This window comes from Pogonomyrmex barbatus, unplaced genomic scaffold (assembly GCF_055798465.1).
Source record: "Pogonomyrmex barbatus isolate J1 unplaced genomic scaffold, ASM5579846v1 scaffold6, whole genome shotgun sequence".
NCBI lineage: Eukaryota > Metazoa > Arthropoda > Insecta > Hymenoptera > Formicidae > Pogonomyrmex > Pogonomyrmex barbatus.
This window is the reverse complement of record NW_028297160.1, coordinates 7,497,248-7,512,669: the sequence shown is the minus strand read 5'-3', so window position 1 is coordinate 7,512,669 and position 15,422 is coordinate 7,497,248. Positions and strand designations below refer to the sequence as shown.

The 15,422-nt window shown below is 37.0% G+C and overlaps 1 protein-coding gene across 11 annotated transcripts in view; it reads right to left on the bottom strand.

Annotated features, from left to right (window-relative positions):
- The window catches only part of by (focal adhesion protein tensin), a 158,663-nt gene that overhangs the window by 60,944 nt on the left and 82,297 nt on the right, over positions 1-15,422 (bottom strand). For 9 of the 11 annotated variants that reach the window (XM_089082630.1, XM_089082628.1, XM_089082632.1 and 6 more), the window contains one exon: positions 5,562-5,741. In XM_089082630.1, coding sequence (XP_088938756.1) covers positions 5,562-5,741 — 180 coding nt within the window. Of the gene's footprint in view, positions 1-5,561; positions 5,742-9,536; positions 10,115-15,250; positions 15,368-15,422 lie in introns of those variants that run through there. The other 2 variants (XM_089082635.1, XM_089082637.1) reach the window with 2 other exon arrangements.

Sequence of the window (15,422 nt, the reverse complement as noted above, 5' to 3'; positions counted from 1 at the left end):
TCAGTGGTTTCAATGAAAGTTTCCATCATAATTATTTGTAAAATTAAATTGAATGTTGGAAAAATTTATTCTGAAAGTTCTAAAAGGGAACAAAAGTATCCCTGGTAGATAAACATGTTTAATTGATGGGAAAATTACATCGATTTTATTGAGACTTATATCTTGCAATATAATAATTCTATGTAAACATAAAATCAATAATTATACAAGTTTTAAAAATTCAGAAATTAAATACAATTTGCAAAGAAAGAAAGAAATAAGGTGTATAATATATAATATATAAGGTGTACATATAAAGGTCTTTCATATAAAATATCCTGTTACATTTTAAAAGAATTAGAGATAATACAATATACGTATTTAATGTATAATTTTTATGTTATTTGTGAATAAAAGAGAAAATTCTTTGTTTTATTCATAAAACACAAAAACGTGGTCTTACGGAAGTGAGACATCGCGGGATGTACGTTTCATTGTTAACTATGCAAATTGGTAACGCAAATATGAATATGCAAATTGTAATATGCGTCACGTATAGAATATTTTTGCGTCCCAAAATTCGATAAAAAACAGTAAGTAATAAAAATCATCAAAAAATATACAGGTTAACAAGCGATTGCGTCTCCAGCTACATCATTACAGATTGCGTACCGTGACCGGTGTTGTGATCCTATCAACGGTCTAACAGCCTCCGATCCTATTTCCCGACCTTTCGTCGAGAAGATTAGACATGAAACACACGTATAACATTTCTTGCATCAATGATGACTGGCAGCTGCAGAATTCTCAAGGATTCGTTGCTCCTCTTTTTCTTTTAAGCAACCGACCCTCTTAACCTTAAACCCTTTTGGTGAATATGTGCCGCAAGGAGCGAGAACGAAGGGCAAGAGAGCCCTTAATGGAACTTTAGTTAAAGCGGATGGAAAATTAGCGGTCGGAGCATGCAAGAGGCGAGATTAATCGCCGACATATTTAATATTCTCATCGTTGGAGTATACAAGAGAACTGGTTGCGCTAAAATATTTAACCGTTTACTTTATATATAAAATCGCCTCGCTAAAATATATAAGATTTTGTTCATATTAATTTATTATAATATAGAAATATAAATAAAATTAGTTTAATGTAACTTTTACATTTACGTATGTGAGTTTGGCAGTGCAGCCTGATCCGCTGCATACAAAACGATCATCGAATCCAATTTCCTGAGGTTCCCAAATCACAATTGCTCTCGTGAAAATTTTATTGTCGTCGTACATTTCGCGACGCGAAATAACTTCCGGCAGTGTTGGAGAACATAACTCACAGCACGACGAATTCAAATATCTGGTGGTAAAAATCGACCCTCGTGGCTCGCGAGCGAGCCAGCCGTGTTAAAACGCCGCTCCATTATTCCAGCGAGTCGGTGACTTTTACGAGCGCAGCACGAGCGCTCGTTGCAGTTATCGCGGCGTTACATCGCGGAGTTACGTCGCCGTTACGATTGTTGTGGAACGTGGCGCTGCTTATTCGGCGTTTTACTGATCGCAATACTGAGAGCCGACGATTGAGACGTTAATTAGCAAAAAATGCGCTTGCCTTGGTCCTCGATCCGCGTCACGGGACTCGCGGCGGGACTAATTAACTCGCCGAGTATCTCTACGCTGATAAAAAAGCGCCGCGGATTAATCACGAGCTGCTATATCTACATCGTTGTCGTCGTAGAAGGCCCTACAACGGCCGACCGATATGGTCCTTAGGCGGCTTATTTGCGAGCAGGTTAGTGACTTCTCTTTGCATATCGCGGGTAATCTGCTCGAGAGGGTTCTGGTTTCTGACTTTCAGCGTGGGGCGACTCTTGCTTACGCTATCAGTCATTCTTGGTGTAATCGTGACGTGCGCCGCACCCGCGATTATGATGTCTGGTAAATTATGTATTATAGCGTATGGCACGATACTATTTATAGTAACCGCGCGATAATACACCCGCGTGTTACTGCACGTTGAAATATACGCGGTTGGCAAGAGAGAAAAAGGCTCTTAAATACGGCTTAGGATAACTCCGGAGAATACAGTTGCTTTGAAAAAGATTGGTTTGACTATATTTCGTGGCTTTAACGAGAGATTCTTGTCTTGCCGAGAACGAAATAAAGAAGCTCTATGGTAGATGGAGAGAACTCGGTATAACAGAGTACGATGCTAACGAAGAGTTATACAAGGCTCAACTAATCCAATGTAGCAATAACCAACTTTGCTAATTGGTGTTGGGTACATGTAAATACTGCGAATCCGTTTGACATAATAATATGGCAACATTAATTAGCAATAACAGCAGTTGCAGTTTCACGAAAAATATTATATTATCATGTAGTTTATCAAATAGTTTAAATATAAACATATACTTATATTTATGTTAAAGATATATTTATGTTTATATATTTATATGTTTATAAGATTTATTTTTATTTTTTCACCTGACTTTGCCCAAACTCTTGTTTTTCTTAACGCAAACATTAACAACAATTATTAACTAAATAATTGATAATAAGTGCTACATCGTGATATTGCGATAAATCATTATCGATAAAAGATTGCTGAAGTTGCCTTCTTTAATCATCCATTAGCATAAGCAGGTTTTATATGCCTGGTTCCTATTACGTAAACAAGGAATTTTCCAAAGAGGTTACCGGTATCGATGCCCCTTTAATCAGTGCTAATGTGTTAATGATATCAAACTGCAATCGCACGCATAATTGAGCTGCACCAGATAATTCGATTTGTGTCGCAAAATCGATCTTGTGTTGCATCTTCATTAGACAAATGTGACGTAAATGGAAATTTCAATCTTTAAATATATTAAGATTATATTGAAATAGTAGGATTTAATATATATTTAATATATATTTTTATATATTTTTATATATTTAATATATATTTTTTTAATATATTTAATATATATTTTAAAAAAATCGAATTGTCAGAGATAAATACGAATAAAACATTGTTGGCTCAAATAATTTACAACAATATATGTTTTAATATTTTAACATTAGTTAGTACCAATACTTTTTTGTGCAATTGCAACAATTTAATTACAAATTTTCAAAAGATTTTTATCTTTGGCGGTTTTTATTATTTTAGTTTTCATTATGAAATTAAAAATGTTTCCTATTCTTGTTATTTCTATTTACTCATAACTTTCTTCATATATAAGAGATGCATCATAATGCATCATATCCGCTTGAGGTCTAATAACCACGATAACATGAAATCCAGATCATAATTACGTAATTAGGTTAGCGATATAAAAAAATGAAATCATCGCAAGTTTCTGAATAATATATAAAACCTTGATGTCACTGCATCGATTTGGTCGGTGTATCAGGAATAACTTTTTGTTTCAAAGCTAAATTCGCAATGAAGTATAAAAACAAGATTGGCGTAAGATGTGACAATATAGCGGTTTTGTTTGTTAAGATAAAATCTGTGAAAATTAGATTCTTGGTACTCCAATTTGTCGTTTAATTGAGTATTTTCAATTTTCAAGCACTAAACGACAATGTAAACATACGTATCACCGCAATCGCAATTATAGTAATAAACCGCTGTAAGTTGTCAGGATATATTATTTGCGGTTGCTATTTCATTTGTGGTACCATATCTGATAGAAGATATGGGAATTGTTCAACAATGTGGTTGTGTCAATCAAAATTCTGATCGATAGTTTAAATCTTAATAAAGTTTTTAAGATACAATAGTAGCACATATATTGACGTGGATTTTTACATTATTTGTTTCTTACCTCAACATTTTTATTTCTATTTTTAATCTCTTAAGAAATATCAATGGCAAATGCAAAGTCTTAGAAGACAGAAATCGGATTCCCGGAAATAAATTCCAATTCTCATTCCTCGTAACAAACGCCGGTGCTGATTTCGCAATTACGTATTCACCGTCTCAGTCCGTTTCCTTACAGCACGGCCAGAGAAGTTTTTAAAATCCATTTTTTGAAGAAAATCGGACTGGATCTCGATTAGATTTCAGCATCTTCATCTGCCAGTGACGCGAAAAGGGACGTCCTTAATCCCCAAACGTCACGTCAAACATTCTGTCCCTGACGCGACAGGCGGGACTTTAAATTTTATAAAAGACAAACTCGTTGCCGGGAGAAATTCAATTTGTGTGCGAGTTTTGCATAACGAGTACGCCGCGATAGCCGCATATATATAAGCCTGATAGTTTCTTATTAAGCCATGCTGACCCAGAACCAGATCCCACAGCGCGAGCACAATGGCATCATCATCAGGGGGTAGCCATCCCCTCAACTGCTCGGTTCAATTGGATGTATAGCTTGCATACCGATAGTCTCGCGAGAACAATACTGTACGTAGACGTGTATGCATCAACACATATACGTGTCTTCTCTAGTGACGTAAGTATCGCTATAGCAACACGTAGAATTAACGCACGATGCACAAAGAGAGAAAAAATTCAGTACGTCGAGCTTCGCGATTCGTTTCTTATATTTTTCGAATTGTAGCGGACTTTGAAAGCTTTCTCGATAATATCAGCTTATGAATTGAAGTATGCAGCTTGCATTTGTCTTGATCCGTATTAATAGTAGATCAGAAAAAAAAATTGTAAAATCATAAAATAAATTTAGAGTATACGAATATCGTCAAAAAATATGCTGTAAATATGTATTTTTTTTTTAAAGTCTCTACATTAAAATACAGTTTCTTTGTAAAAATGAAAATTTGTAACCAAACATATTCTAGATGTAGCTGTCACGCGTTGTCTGTCGGCCGAAATCGGTTACGACATTGAATGCACATTGAACGAGCTCACGTATGTATCGCGCTCTGCCTGAATCCCTGACCTACATGGATGGCGGAATCTCAAATGGTGGTTGATATACCCCGAAGGATATCAGAGCATGGCTCGCGCACTTACGCGATCTGCACCTGCACGAGGCTTCCATCACAAAAAGATACATCGACGCTTCGCGTTCAAACGGGATAAAAGTTTATTGGTCTTCCGAGGAAAATGTCGCTGATCCTACATCCAGTTGTGCGACTTACAGTTCAACATTTTGCACGACGGTCGTGTCGGAAGAAATTGTTTCTCGTTACCTTTCGTGGGGCACAGAGCGCCGCGAGCTCAGGTGGAATCGCAAAATGTCGCTCGTGATTTCACAATGGAAGTACGCGAGATTGGGAGAACAATATTCGAAAAGATAAAACATCACAAAAAAATCCTGTCCCAGTTTTCAATCGTATCATAAAACTTCTAGCGAGTTATCAGCTTTTTTTATATTCTATTTACATAAGATTTACATAAGCATACGACAATTAAAATATCAACTGTGAACATTCTTTGAAAATGTACAAAATCATTTTTTAATATTTTTTATTTTTTAACAATCTAAAAAAATTAACTTTATGTCATTAAAAAAACTCACGCATGTTCTCTTCCTTTTTAATATTATATCTTGTAAATTAAATAATATTATAATTAAGCTGTACCGTATCGTGTACTAACTTAATTTGATTAACAATAGGTACCTAACAATAGGTACTTACCGTGATTTGTTGATTAGTCGGACTAGGGCTGGGGCTGGGAGTGGAATTTGGCGTGGAGAGCTCTCCCGATGCAGGCGAAGGCGAATTTGCAGTGACGCCGCCGACGGTTGGAAATGCCCTCGTTGGATCGGCTTGCCATTGTTTATGGATTTGCTGCGAGGTGTCTCGGAACCGCGCGCCCTAAAGCAAAAAGCACATAATTTCTTATTGAAGACGTTAAAATACAAGCCAAGAGGAGATATTTTGCGAGCGCAATTAGGAACACGTGCCAGTTACTTTAATTTCAAATTAAGACAACAAACGTAGTTTCTTCATAATTTTAGATGATAATGTGTAAAAACATATTATTTTTGGATAATTTTTAAATGACAAGAAAAAAGATGTTAATCATAGTAGCTTATGATATAAAATATATTCATCGCATTCATCTCTTCTGTCGGAATAAAAGTTTTCCCGCGTGTAAACATGTATATTATAGTGTCATTTCACAGTAATTAATACGCGAACATCGTTTCTCCGAAATGTTGCTGAACATTTGTATCCTTGAAGAAGTAGATCGCTCGCATACGTGTCATATCATCAGATGGCACAATTTGATTAGTCTCGGATATTTGCCTCTAAACAATTGTATCGAGATCGCTCCGCTCCACCGATCCGACAAGTCTAATTAGAATAGAGTGAACCAGCCTACACGAATTGTCGTAAATAAGATCATATTCCCTGTTAAATTTTATACTAATCTGAAATACCGTTAACTATCTGGTTTCGTATCAACCCATAGGTGTAATGATATAAGCCGAAGTTGCATAAATCAGATTAAAAGTAAGCATGAACGAAAGTTTGAAATTGAACTAAGTGCCAACAAATTGAAACCTATGGTTAAGAAAATAATGCCTATAAAAAGATAATCCTAAATCTATCTCTTTCTTTTCTATGTATAGTAGTATATCCTTTACATATGTATGGTATTAAATGTGCGTAACTTAATTTATATATGAAAAATATGTGTGTCAATCGTTTACCGTGACGTGTATCCACGTGTATCCGTAATTAATAATTCTATAACGGCTATCAAAATGACGAGTTGACGGCTAGCGTAGGAGTTCGTAGACCCCAGGGCCGAACTATACGAAAGATTGCGTGCGCGCATGCAATCCTTCAAGAACGGCGTCGCGGATGCGATAATTGCGCTTATGCAACACGCCGTAATAGCAATTAGCGTTGGGGGAATATAATAGAGGCCGTATAAGCGGAATCTCTCGAGCGAGCGTGTTCCGAACGTGGCCCGTGTCTGCCAATCGACGCTTGCCTTTTTAAGATTCGAGACTGCGAGCGCGAACACGTCGGCGAATTGCGGAGAGTCAATCTAAAATTTTTCACCCATGTCAAATCGGCGCGCCCGATTGCCACGGCCTCGGAATTAATTTCACGAGGAATGAGGCTAATTTACATCCGCTACGGCATTCCCTTCGCAATCGCGGCCACATTATACATAATAATATCTCACGTCGCGTCGTGTAATCTCCCGCAAGATTAAAAGATGCATTTTTCGGGAGCTCCTCTTGCCGCGCGATGCGCGCGGTATTAAATCTGCGGCCGTGTGCACGTGTCGGTCAAAGTGACACTCGTGGAATGGATTGGCAAAACAGTTAGTGTTTGCATAGCTACGTACACGGTGGCTTGGAAATTCTCTCTTCGGATTTTTCAAGAAACGTTCAACTTTTCTCAGTTGTCAACTTTTTGTAATAATCGGAAATTATTGATGTTATTTCAATACAATAATTATAATATTATGTTATGATCTAATAATAATTTCTTAGTAGAATTGAATAGGAGAGAATTAATTTATATTTTAAGAGCATAATTATTAGTGTCAGCATAATTAATTCTCTGAAATTTCAATAACATGTTGAAAAATCTTAAAATTAAAAATAAATTTATTTTATTGCGAACATCACGAAATTTCTGTTAGATTAACCGAAATACATATATAAAGTACATATGTAGCATCTTTCTCCACGTGAGAAAGAAATGTATAAATAATTTATAACTTTCTCTAAAACGTAAAATTTATGTGGTAAATAATAAAAATCAATATAGGGAAATTTATGTTTCATGTCACCCGACGTCTGTTCCACACAGAATCTCGATGTACATGAGATGCGAGAGACCGAATGAAGACGCGTTTGTGTGCGTGCCATGCCGATCGTACGGGTTTACATAAACGTATATACGATCGAGACTAACGGGTCACTGTGATTTAGCCTCCGTCTTTCATGACGCTACACCGGGAATGATCCAGCACGATCGAGATCGTTAGATACGTCCGTGGCATTCATATGGCGATCCGGACGATCTACGCGGAGGTCGACTACCGGATATGGTACAGCGGAACGCGTGCGGGGTGCGATCGTTTTCATCGTAAACAAAGACGCGGTTTAAATGGTGCTTCAGTTAAATCACGATTTATGGCGAATAAAGCGCGATATTGCGAAACAAAACCCTCTTCCGACGCTGTTGTTCATAATGAATCGCATCGTTCGTACCGTGACAGCGAAAACCTGGTTGTTTATGTTATATAATTATTTAGATTCACAGATAACTATACTAGTGGAGTTCTTTCCACTTTCAATTTAAGGCTAATTAATTGCAGTTGTATTTTAAACAAAAATATTGCCTTTCTTTATAACATTTAATAATATTAAAAAGTATTAATAACCACCCTTAAAATAACTTTCAAATTGACGTTATTAAATGTCTCTAATTAGTTTTAGTTTAGGTATTCTATGATATAAAAAAGTAACAAATCAATATAATTTATAAGCGTATAATTTTTAGAATAAATAAATCTCTCTTTTCCTCTTGGAATACCTTTTTAATTTAAAAATTTATCACAGATTCATCAGAGCATGATATCTTAGCCATTTTTAATGCACGGTTCATCTTATTTATAATAACAATCGTGATAACAATTGATATAAGCAACGTTTATTATTGAGGAAAGATTTTTCGTTATTAGCGGACCACCTTTTCTTCCTCTACTTCTGTTAAAATCGCCTATCGCGATCGTCCGAGACTAAGATCGACTGTTATCTATCATGTAATCCCCTCGCAAACACGCGCGGTCGACTCGAGCACGCGGCAAAAATTGATTGCATCGCGGCGGTAATGCAACGCAGCGTGGTTCCGCTTTTTGTTTCTTGTTATCCGTGAAAGGATTGCGACACCGTCGCGAGCAGCGGCATCACCTCGTTTGCATGCGACGTTCTTCACTTCGCGAAATTTTTCAGGATCGATTGTCCGTCGGAGCGTAAAAGCGCGAGTGCGCGCGAGTTTCGTGACGATATACGTTGAACATGGCGCGCCACGTTATCCGACAACCGAGACGACACGTCGCTTCTCTAGTTGAGGTTTTGCGGGTACATCAGGAAGTTCTTGGAATTTCTGCTGTAATTCGAAGCGCGCTGACAGACGAGATCACATTCGACCTCGCTGTCATATTTCATACCTTACGATTCGCACTTTTCGTATCGTGCATCAAAAAAGTCACTATTTTTAAAGCTTATGCTTGAATTAGAAACCAAAAAATTTTTCATGAAGTATTATTCAATTTTAATTTAAATAATTGCAATAAATAATTAAGAAAGACAATCGAACGATCTGGACAAAGTAAGATATGAAACATTTAATATATTCAAAAGAGAAGTTGGTACTTTCTCCTCTCCGTATCTTCCAGAACCACGTCATGACGCATTCGTTATTCCCGCGTCATTAAAATTAAACACGCTTGACGTGCCGACGAAGTGTTGGCATGCCGATCGGCCTCGTGTCTTCGAGCGACGATGCCGCGAAGACTAATCGCGCGATCGCAAAAATCGCGAAGCGCATCGAGGAGGAAGCGATCGCACGCCGAATTGAAGTCCCTTCGGATTCGATGCCGCGGCGCATTTCCTATCGAGCGATCTTACCGCGTACCTCATCGAAGAGATCGTCCAGTTCTTTCCGTGGTATCTTAGCCTTCATCCCGCGGGCATTCCTCGCGTCGAACTTCCCGACGTCTCTTTATCTCGACGTTGCGCGGAAGAGACCAAGAGTACAAGAAGAAGAGTCGAAGAGAAGGACAAGGAAGGCCCCGTTTCCCTTCGCTCCTTCAAATGTTCACGAGTCGTGTCTCTCTCTTTCTCTCTCTCCCTCTCTCTCTCTCTCTCTCTCTCTCTCTTGTTTCTGCGAATGTTCTCGAAAGATTCCGCTCTTTCTTAGACATATAAATAATCGATGACACACAGCGAAGTGCGAGAGAAGGTCGCGTGATAATGGCCACGACGACGCGCGGCCGGTTCTGCACTCTTCATCGTCGGGGACGCTGTCGTCGCACCAACCGGTCACGTTGGTCCATCATTCATCGCCCTTGCTGAGTCTCCATTCGATTGGAGTGTGTGTCCGGAGCAGCTCATACGAAATCACACTGACACATGGCATGTCACATCCGATATTTCATTCGGGTTTTTGTCGGCATTCAATTTTTTATCAAAAATTAATAATTGACATTTTAGCTACAAAATTAGATAATCATATTAATGTTCATATTATTATCATTAATAATATATTATTATCATTAATTTTGAGTCTTAATATATAATTATAATTTATATAATATTATATTTATCCGGGTAGAATAAATTGGGAGAAATTTGATTACTAAAAATATATGTTAAATAAATATTTTCGGAATTAAACATTTTATCTCGATAATTATTGAGCAGATAAAACATTCGAAAACTTTTCATACAAGCACTCTTCATACCAACAGTATTAAATATAAAGATTTATTGGTCCATTTGGTAAACCCGTAGTAATATTTTTCTCTTCTGACTTCGACGTACAAATCCACGCCTCGAATTCGCGTGACTTCGTCGATAAACTGCGGAATCCTTTCAAGAACTTTGAAAGCGACATCAATTCGTCTCACGTGTTCACTCGCAGCACATACCAACATTCGAAATATTTCCCTTTCGAAATAAGAGGACCTTGAATACTATTTATATCAGTCGAGTTTCCTACGTAGACAAAAAATTCTTTATTTAGAAGAAAATCCAGTGCATTTTTATCAATAAAAAGACTACTAAAATTATTTTATTTAAAACAAAGTTTATTTACTAAATAGGTTATTTGCTAAATTTAATCTAAAAGTATATTATAAAAAGTATTTTGCTTTAAAAAATCACATAATTTTGATACACATCAATATCCATCGACCAATATTTTTTCTGAAATTGTTACAATGTTAATTCGATTATGTTTAAGAAATTGAAAAAAATTAAATCACAAAAATCGAGGAAAAAAATATTCATTATTAACTATAACGATTCCACGAGTTGGAGCACTTTATTTATTTAGAAAGAAAGACAGATACATGTTTAAGTCTCGCTTAAAGCTAAAATAATGTTGGTGCAACCGGGCGTTAGTCCGCGTGAAAAAATTTCCATTTTCGTATTCGAACCTCTGTCCTTGAAACTTAACTGGTTTCAACGTTCATGTCGAATGACCAAGGGCTCATTGCCCTTTCTCTTCGATCGGTTCCGTTCGTGGTATATCGTATTTCGAACGCGTACTGGATTTCAAACCGTTGTAAGGATATCGAGTGCATAAAATGCATATGGTTTCTCGGTGACAAGATGGAGAACAGCCACTGCGATGTTCTCACGATATATGGTCCCCGATCTGGCTGATTACGATCTTTCGGTTTCTTTTTACCATACCTCGAGGATTTCCGCGTGCTATTAATCTTGCGGGTTAATGTTAATGTGAAAATGTTCAGTCGGCAAGTTTCGCGGATTCCCAACAGTCCCCGGATCGTCGAAAGGGAGCTAATAAATGTTCTCCAACTACGCGCACTACTACCACTCATAGACAAATGCGAGTTATGAATTAAGCCGGTAATAATAATAGCAAAAGTCACTGCTTCCTGTGGGAATTCGCGATGCGTTTCGCTCGCGTTCGTAACGGTAATTGTGTTCCACAATTTTGCCTGTGTCTCTTTGTGCATCGCGCGCGAAACTTTAGTCGTAACGTCGGACTAGAAAGATTATCGCTAGCGTTCGCCGCATTAAACCGATCATCCGCCTATCTTTCATGGTGTGTAAAGGACGCTGCATGCTCGATGTACTTGGAAAGATGTCACTTCTAGTCATTCGAAGGCACTGTGGCGAGATAATCTCGCCTGACTTTTCGTCCCGCTAGCGCATCCAGCATGCGAGCAGCTGTAATAACCAACGATATGTTTACTCCGACGTAAAACACCTCCTGCGAAGCTATTCAAGCTTATCTGGCTAATATCAGAGACCCGTCGCCGTCACTGGCGCGGAGAGATCTTTCACGAGATGACACGATCTTCGCATTTATCTGTCATCGGCCTCGGTTCGTTAGACAATCGAGAGGAGTGAGCGTTAAAAATCCGGCATGTTCGGAGTTGTCTCTAATATGTCGAGGGAGAGAGCGAGAACTTTCTGTTGCCGACTTTCAAACGTTGATGACAACAGTATGCTTTAAGATACATACGGACATGATAGACCACGCGAGGGAGAGCGAGGCCGAACCTCTCTTCTCTTCCGCAGCATCGCTTCGGGGAGGATAAACGACCTGGCGCGCAAGATCGAGATTACACTGACAACGAAACCTCGGCATTTGTACAGTCGCGATTTAACAGAAGAACGCTTCCCTTTTTTCACAAACCGAATGCATGGTAATCCCGGATATTCTCGACTGTTGTGCACCAGTGAAATGCAAATAACTGTAAAAAATTTTATTTCTACGTAACATCGGAGAAAGGAAATGGAAACGGAAATGTTTTGTGTAAAGTCGGGATTAAAAGGATTGATCGTCGCTCAAAAACGAAATAGATGTTGATAAAAAATTAAAATTTCCATTAACGCAGTCAGAATTATGCGAACTGCGAAAATATAAATAAACTCTCACGAGTTTATTTCAAAGTTAAAGTAGAAGAAAATACGTCACATATAAAAGTGTTTCATTCTCGTACCTAAACAGTTACTTGAGGAATCTCACAAACAATAGTAAAAAGGCAAATCTAGAATTAGAAATAAAATGGGTCTCTTTATGAGCGGCTAACCCGGAAATAAACTCGGGTATATCACTCTTTGTTAGACCGAAAATTGCGAGCGGAGATCTTCCATTTCCTGAGCAAACGAGTCCTGGTAGGGGATTACGAGCTACGAGCAAAACCTCAACGTCCACCTCGGCTCTGGGCCCAGCTGTGCACGCGGTCGTTGCCGCTGTCGTCGTTTGTTCACGAAAGAAATTCAGGTTACATGTCTGCTCTGCTTCGTGCTCGTGCTACGAAGTCTCCTCTTTAAGCGATCGGACCGCGCACGTTTCGCGCACGTTTCGCGAGCACATCGGCCAAAGGATACTACACCTCAGGTACCGTTTCTCACGGTGTGCTATCGGCCTTTTACAGATATATATGAGCGCGCAGCGTTTATCGGGGCCAACAATAAACTGTAGAATTTCTTCCATTGCGATACGGTACGACGCCCGCGACGTGACAGTCCACGAGAGAGCGAAATGTTGCCACGTTTAAATGAGGGTGTCGATTCTATCGTGGGACACGACGCGACATGACGCGACGGGACAAAGTGCTACAGCGGTTTAATACCGCGAGATTATCGCGCCAATATCATGCTAAAGCGCGACAATTTGCGGTAAAATTATTATTTCAGCGCAAAATTATACATTTATACATGGAGGTGTTCGTATTAATCGGAAGATAGAAGAAACTTGATCGTATTCTCTCTAATCCATAGAAAGAGAGAGAGTTTAAATTTGTCACATTTTTGGAAATCTCTTTATAATTGATGATATTAATTGATATCTATTGTCATGTAAAAGAGAGAGTTATAGAACCGAATATGTTTATAATTTGTGATACATGTGATACATGCGATACATCTCGGTGAGAATATAATAGTATATGGGTCGTTATTGTCCCAGCAGTATTACGTTTCACTGGGACATTGGTAACGAAAAGGTCAATTGATGATTCTAGTGCCCCAGAAAGATCAGACGAGCACGATACCGGTGACATATTCCGCATAAAATATTTTCCCAAACTTGAAGCACGTAATTTTAATTGATAATTACGCAATGGAAAACATTTTCAAATTAGCACTTCATCGTTATTATCTCTATTATGCAGTAGCAGGCAATGTGCTGTTTATGACGTAAGATAAGCAAACAATCATCGCTCTCACGCATTGCTACTAACTTATGCTTATGTGTCATTAAAACACGTGAGAATGATCACGTGTAAAGCAGACATGAATAAAGAAGTCTCTATACTTTCCCTTTACATGAGATTCTGTTGTAGCAAAATCCTCAATTTCCCAGAAATTTTAAATAGATAGAGATGTAGATAGATAGATCTGATTTCGAGGTTTAACTTCTTTTTATAAAATTGAACACGTTTAATTTAAACGTAATTATGTAAATTGTAATAAGCAGAGAAAATTTAATTCCGCATTACACTTTATCTTTTTGCGTACTTATAATAAAAACATATTCATCTCTTATAAATATCTTTTTTATAAAACATAAATTACCAAATTACCATAATGACAATAATATTTCTTGCTACTTAAATTTTCTAAATTTGGAAGTTTCGTGTATTATCATAAATTTAGAAAAAAGATAAATGTTTTAAATAATTAAGTTCAGCTTCATTTTTGTTTACAATTAAACTTGGAAGCGAGGCAAAGTTTTATGGACCAATAACTTCCTCGTAGAATAATAACGTCTCTCAACAGTAATTCAAGATCGCCGCCACCCACGCGTCTGCTACGCATCAGCATCAAAGTATGGCTGAATGCATAATCGAGAGATAACCAGCCGGATATAATCGGATTATATTCTTTTTTTGACTCCTCCAGTTTTGACCATACTAAGCATCTCGCATCTCGTATCTCGTAACAGTCATACAAATATTTATATAATTATATCGCTCTTTGCACTTTGCGTCAACGCATGCAATCAGGCGACATATACTACCTATATCATTTTTGTGGGATAAAAATTGATATACGATTACTTGGAGACATTTGTACAAGGATTATTCGATAAGAACGTTTGTAAGAAACTCGTAAAACACACTTTTGAGCTTATAAAGTTTACACCAAGTGTAATATCTGTTATTCAATTCCAACGTTAACGTATAAACCAACATACAAAATTAAAAATAAAATAGATAATTGTCAAACAGAAATAACTATCAAAATCCCTATATATCATCGATATAAATTTTCTTCTTAAAATCTTTATATTTCTTTCTGACATGTCATTATATTATTATTATTAAAATAATTTTAATTAAAAAGAATCACTAACTTTATATTTTATACATTTTAATTATCATTAATTCATCCTATCTATAAAGTTTCTATTATATTATTAATTAAAAGTAATATAATATTAAACAAATCTAATGTTAACAATAATTATCGAGATATTTTCGTATAATATTAACCATTTTTTACTCTTAATTTAAATTGACATTAAATCATGTAAATATTTTAAATACACAAATGCGAAATTTGTTGGATTAACAAAAATCCAATAACTGTGAATGAAAACAATTATGAATTTACAAATATTATTTTAAAAACTAATTTAAGTACTATTTTAAGAATTTCATCCTGGGAATATCACAAGGGCTTAAAAAAACTCTTTATTAACAACACAATTTATTCTCGCGTATGCGACTCTGCGCATGATAACACACACACACACACACACACACACACACACACACACACATATTTTATATATATATATATATATATATATCAC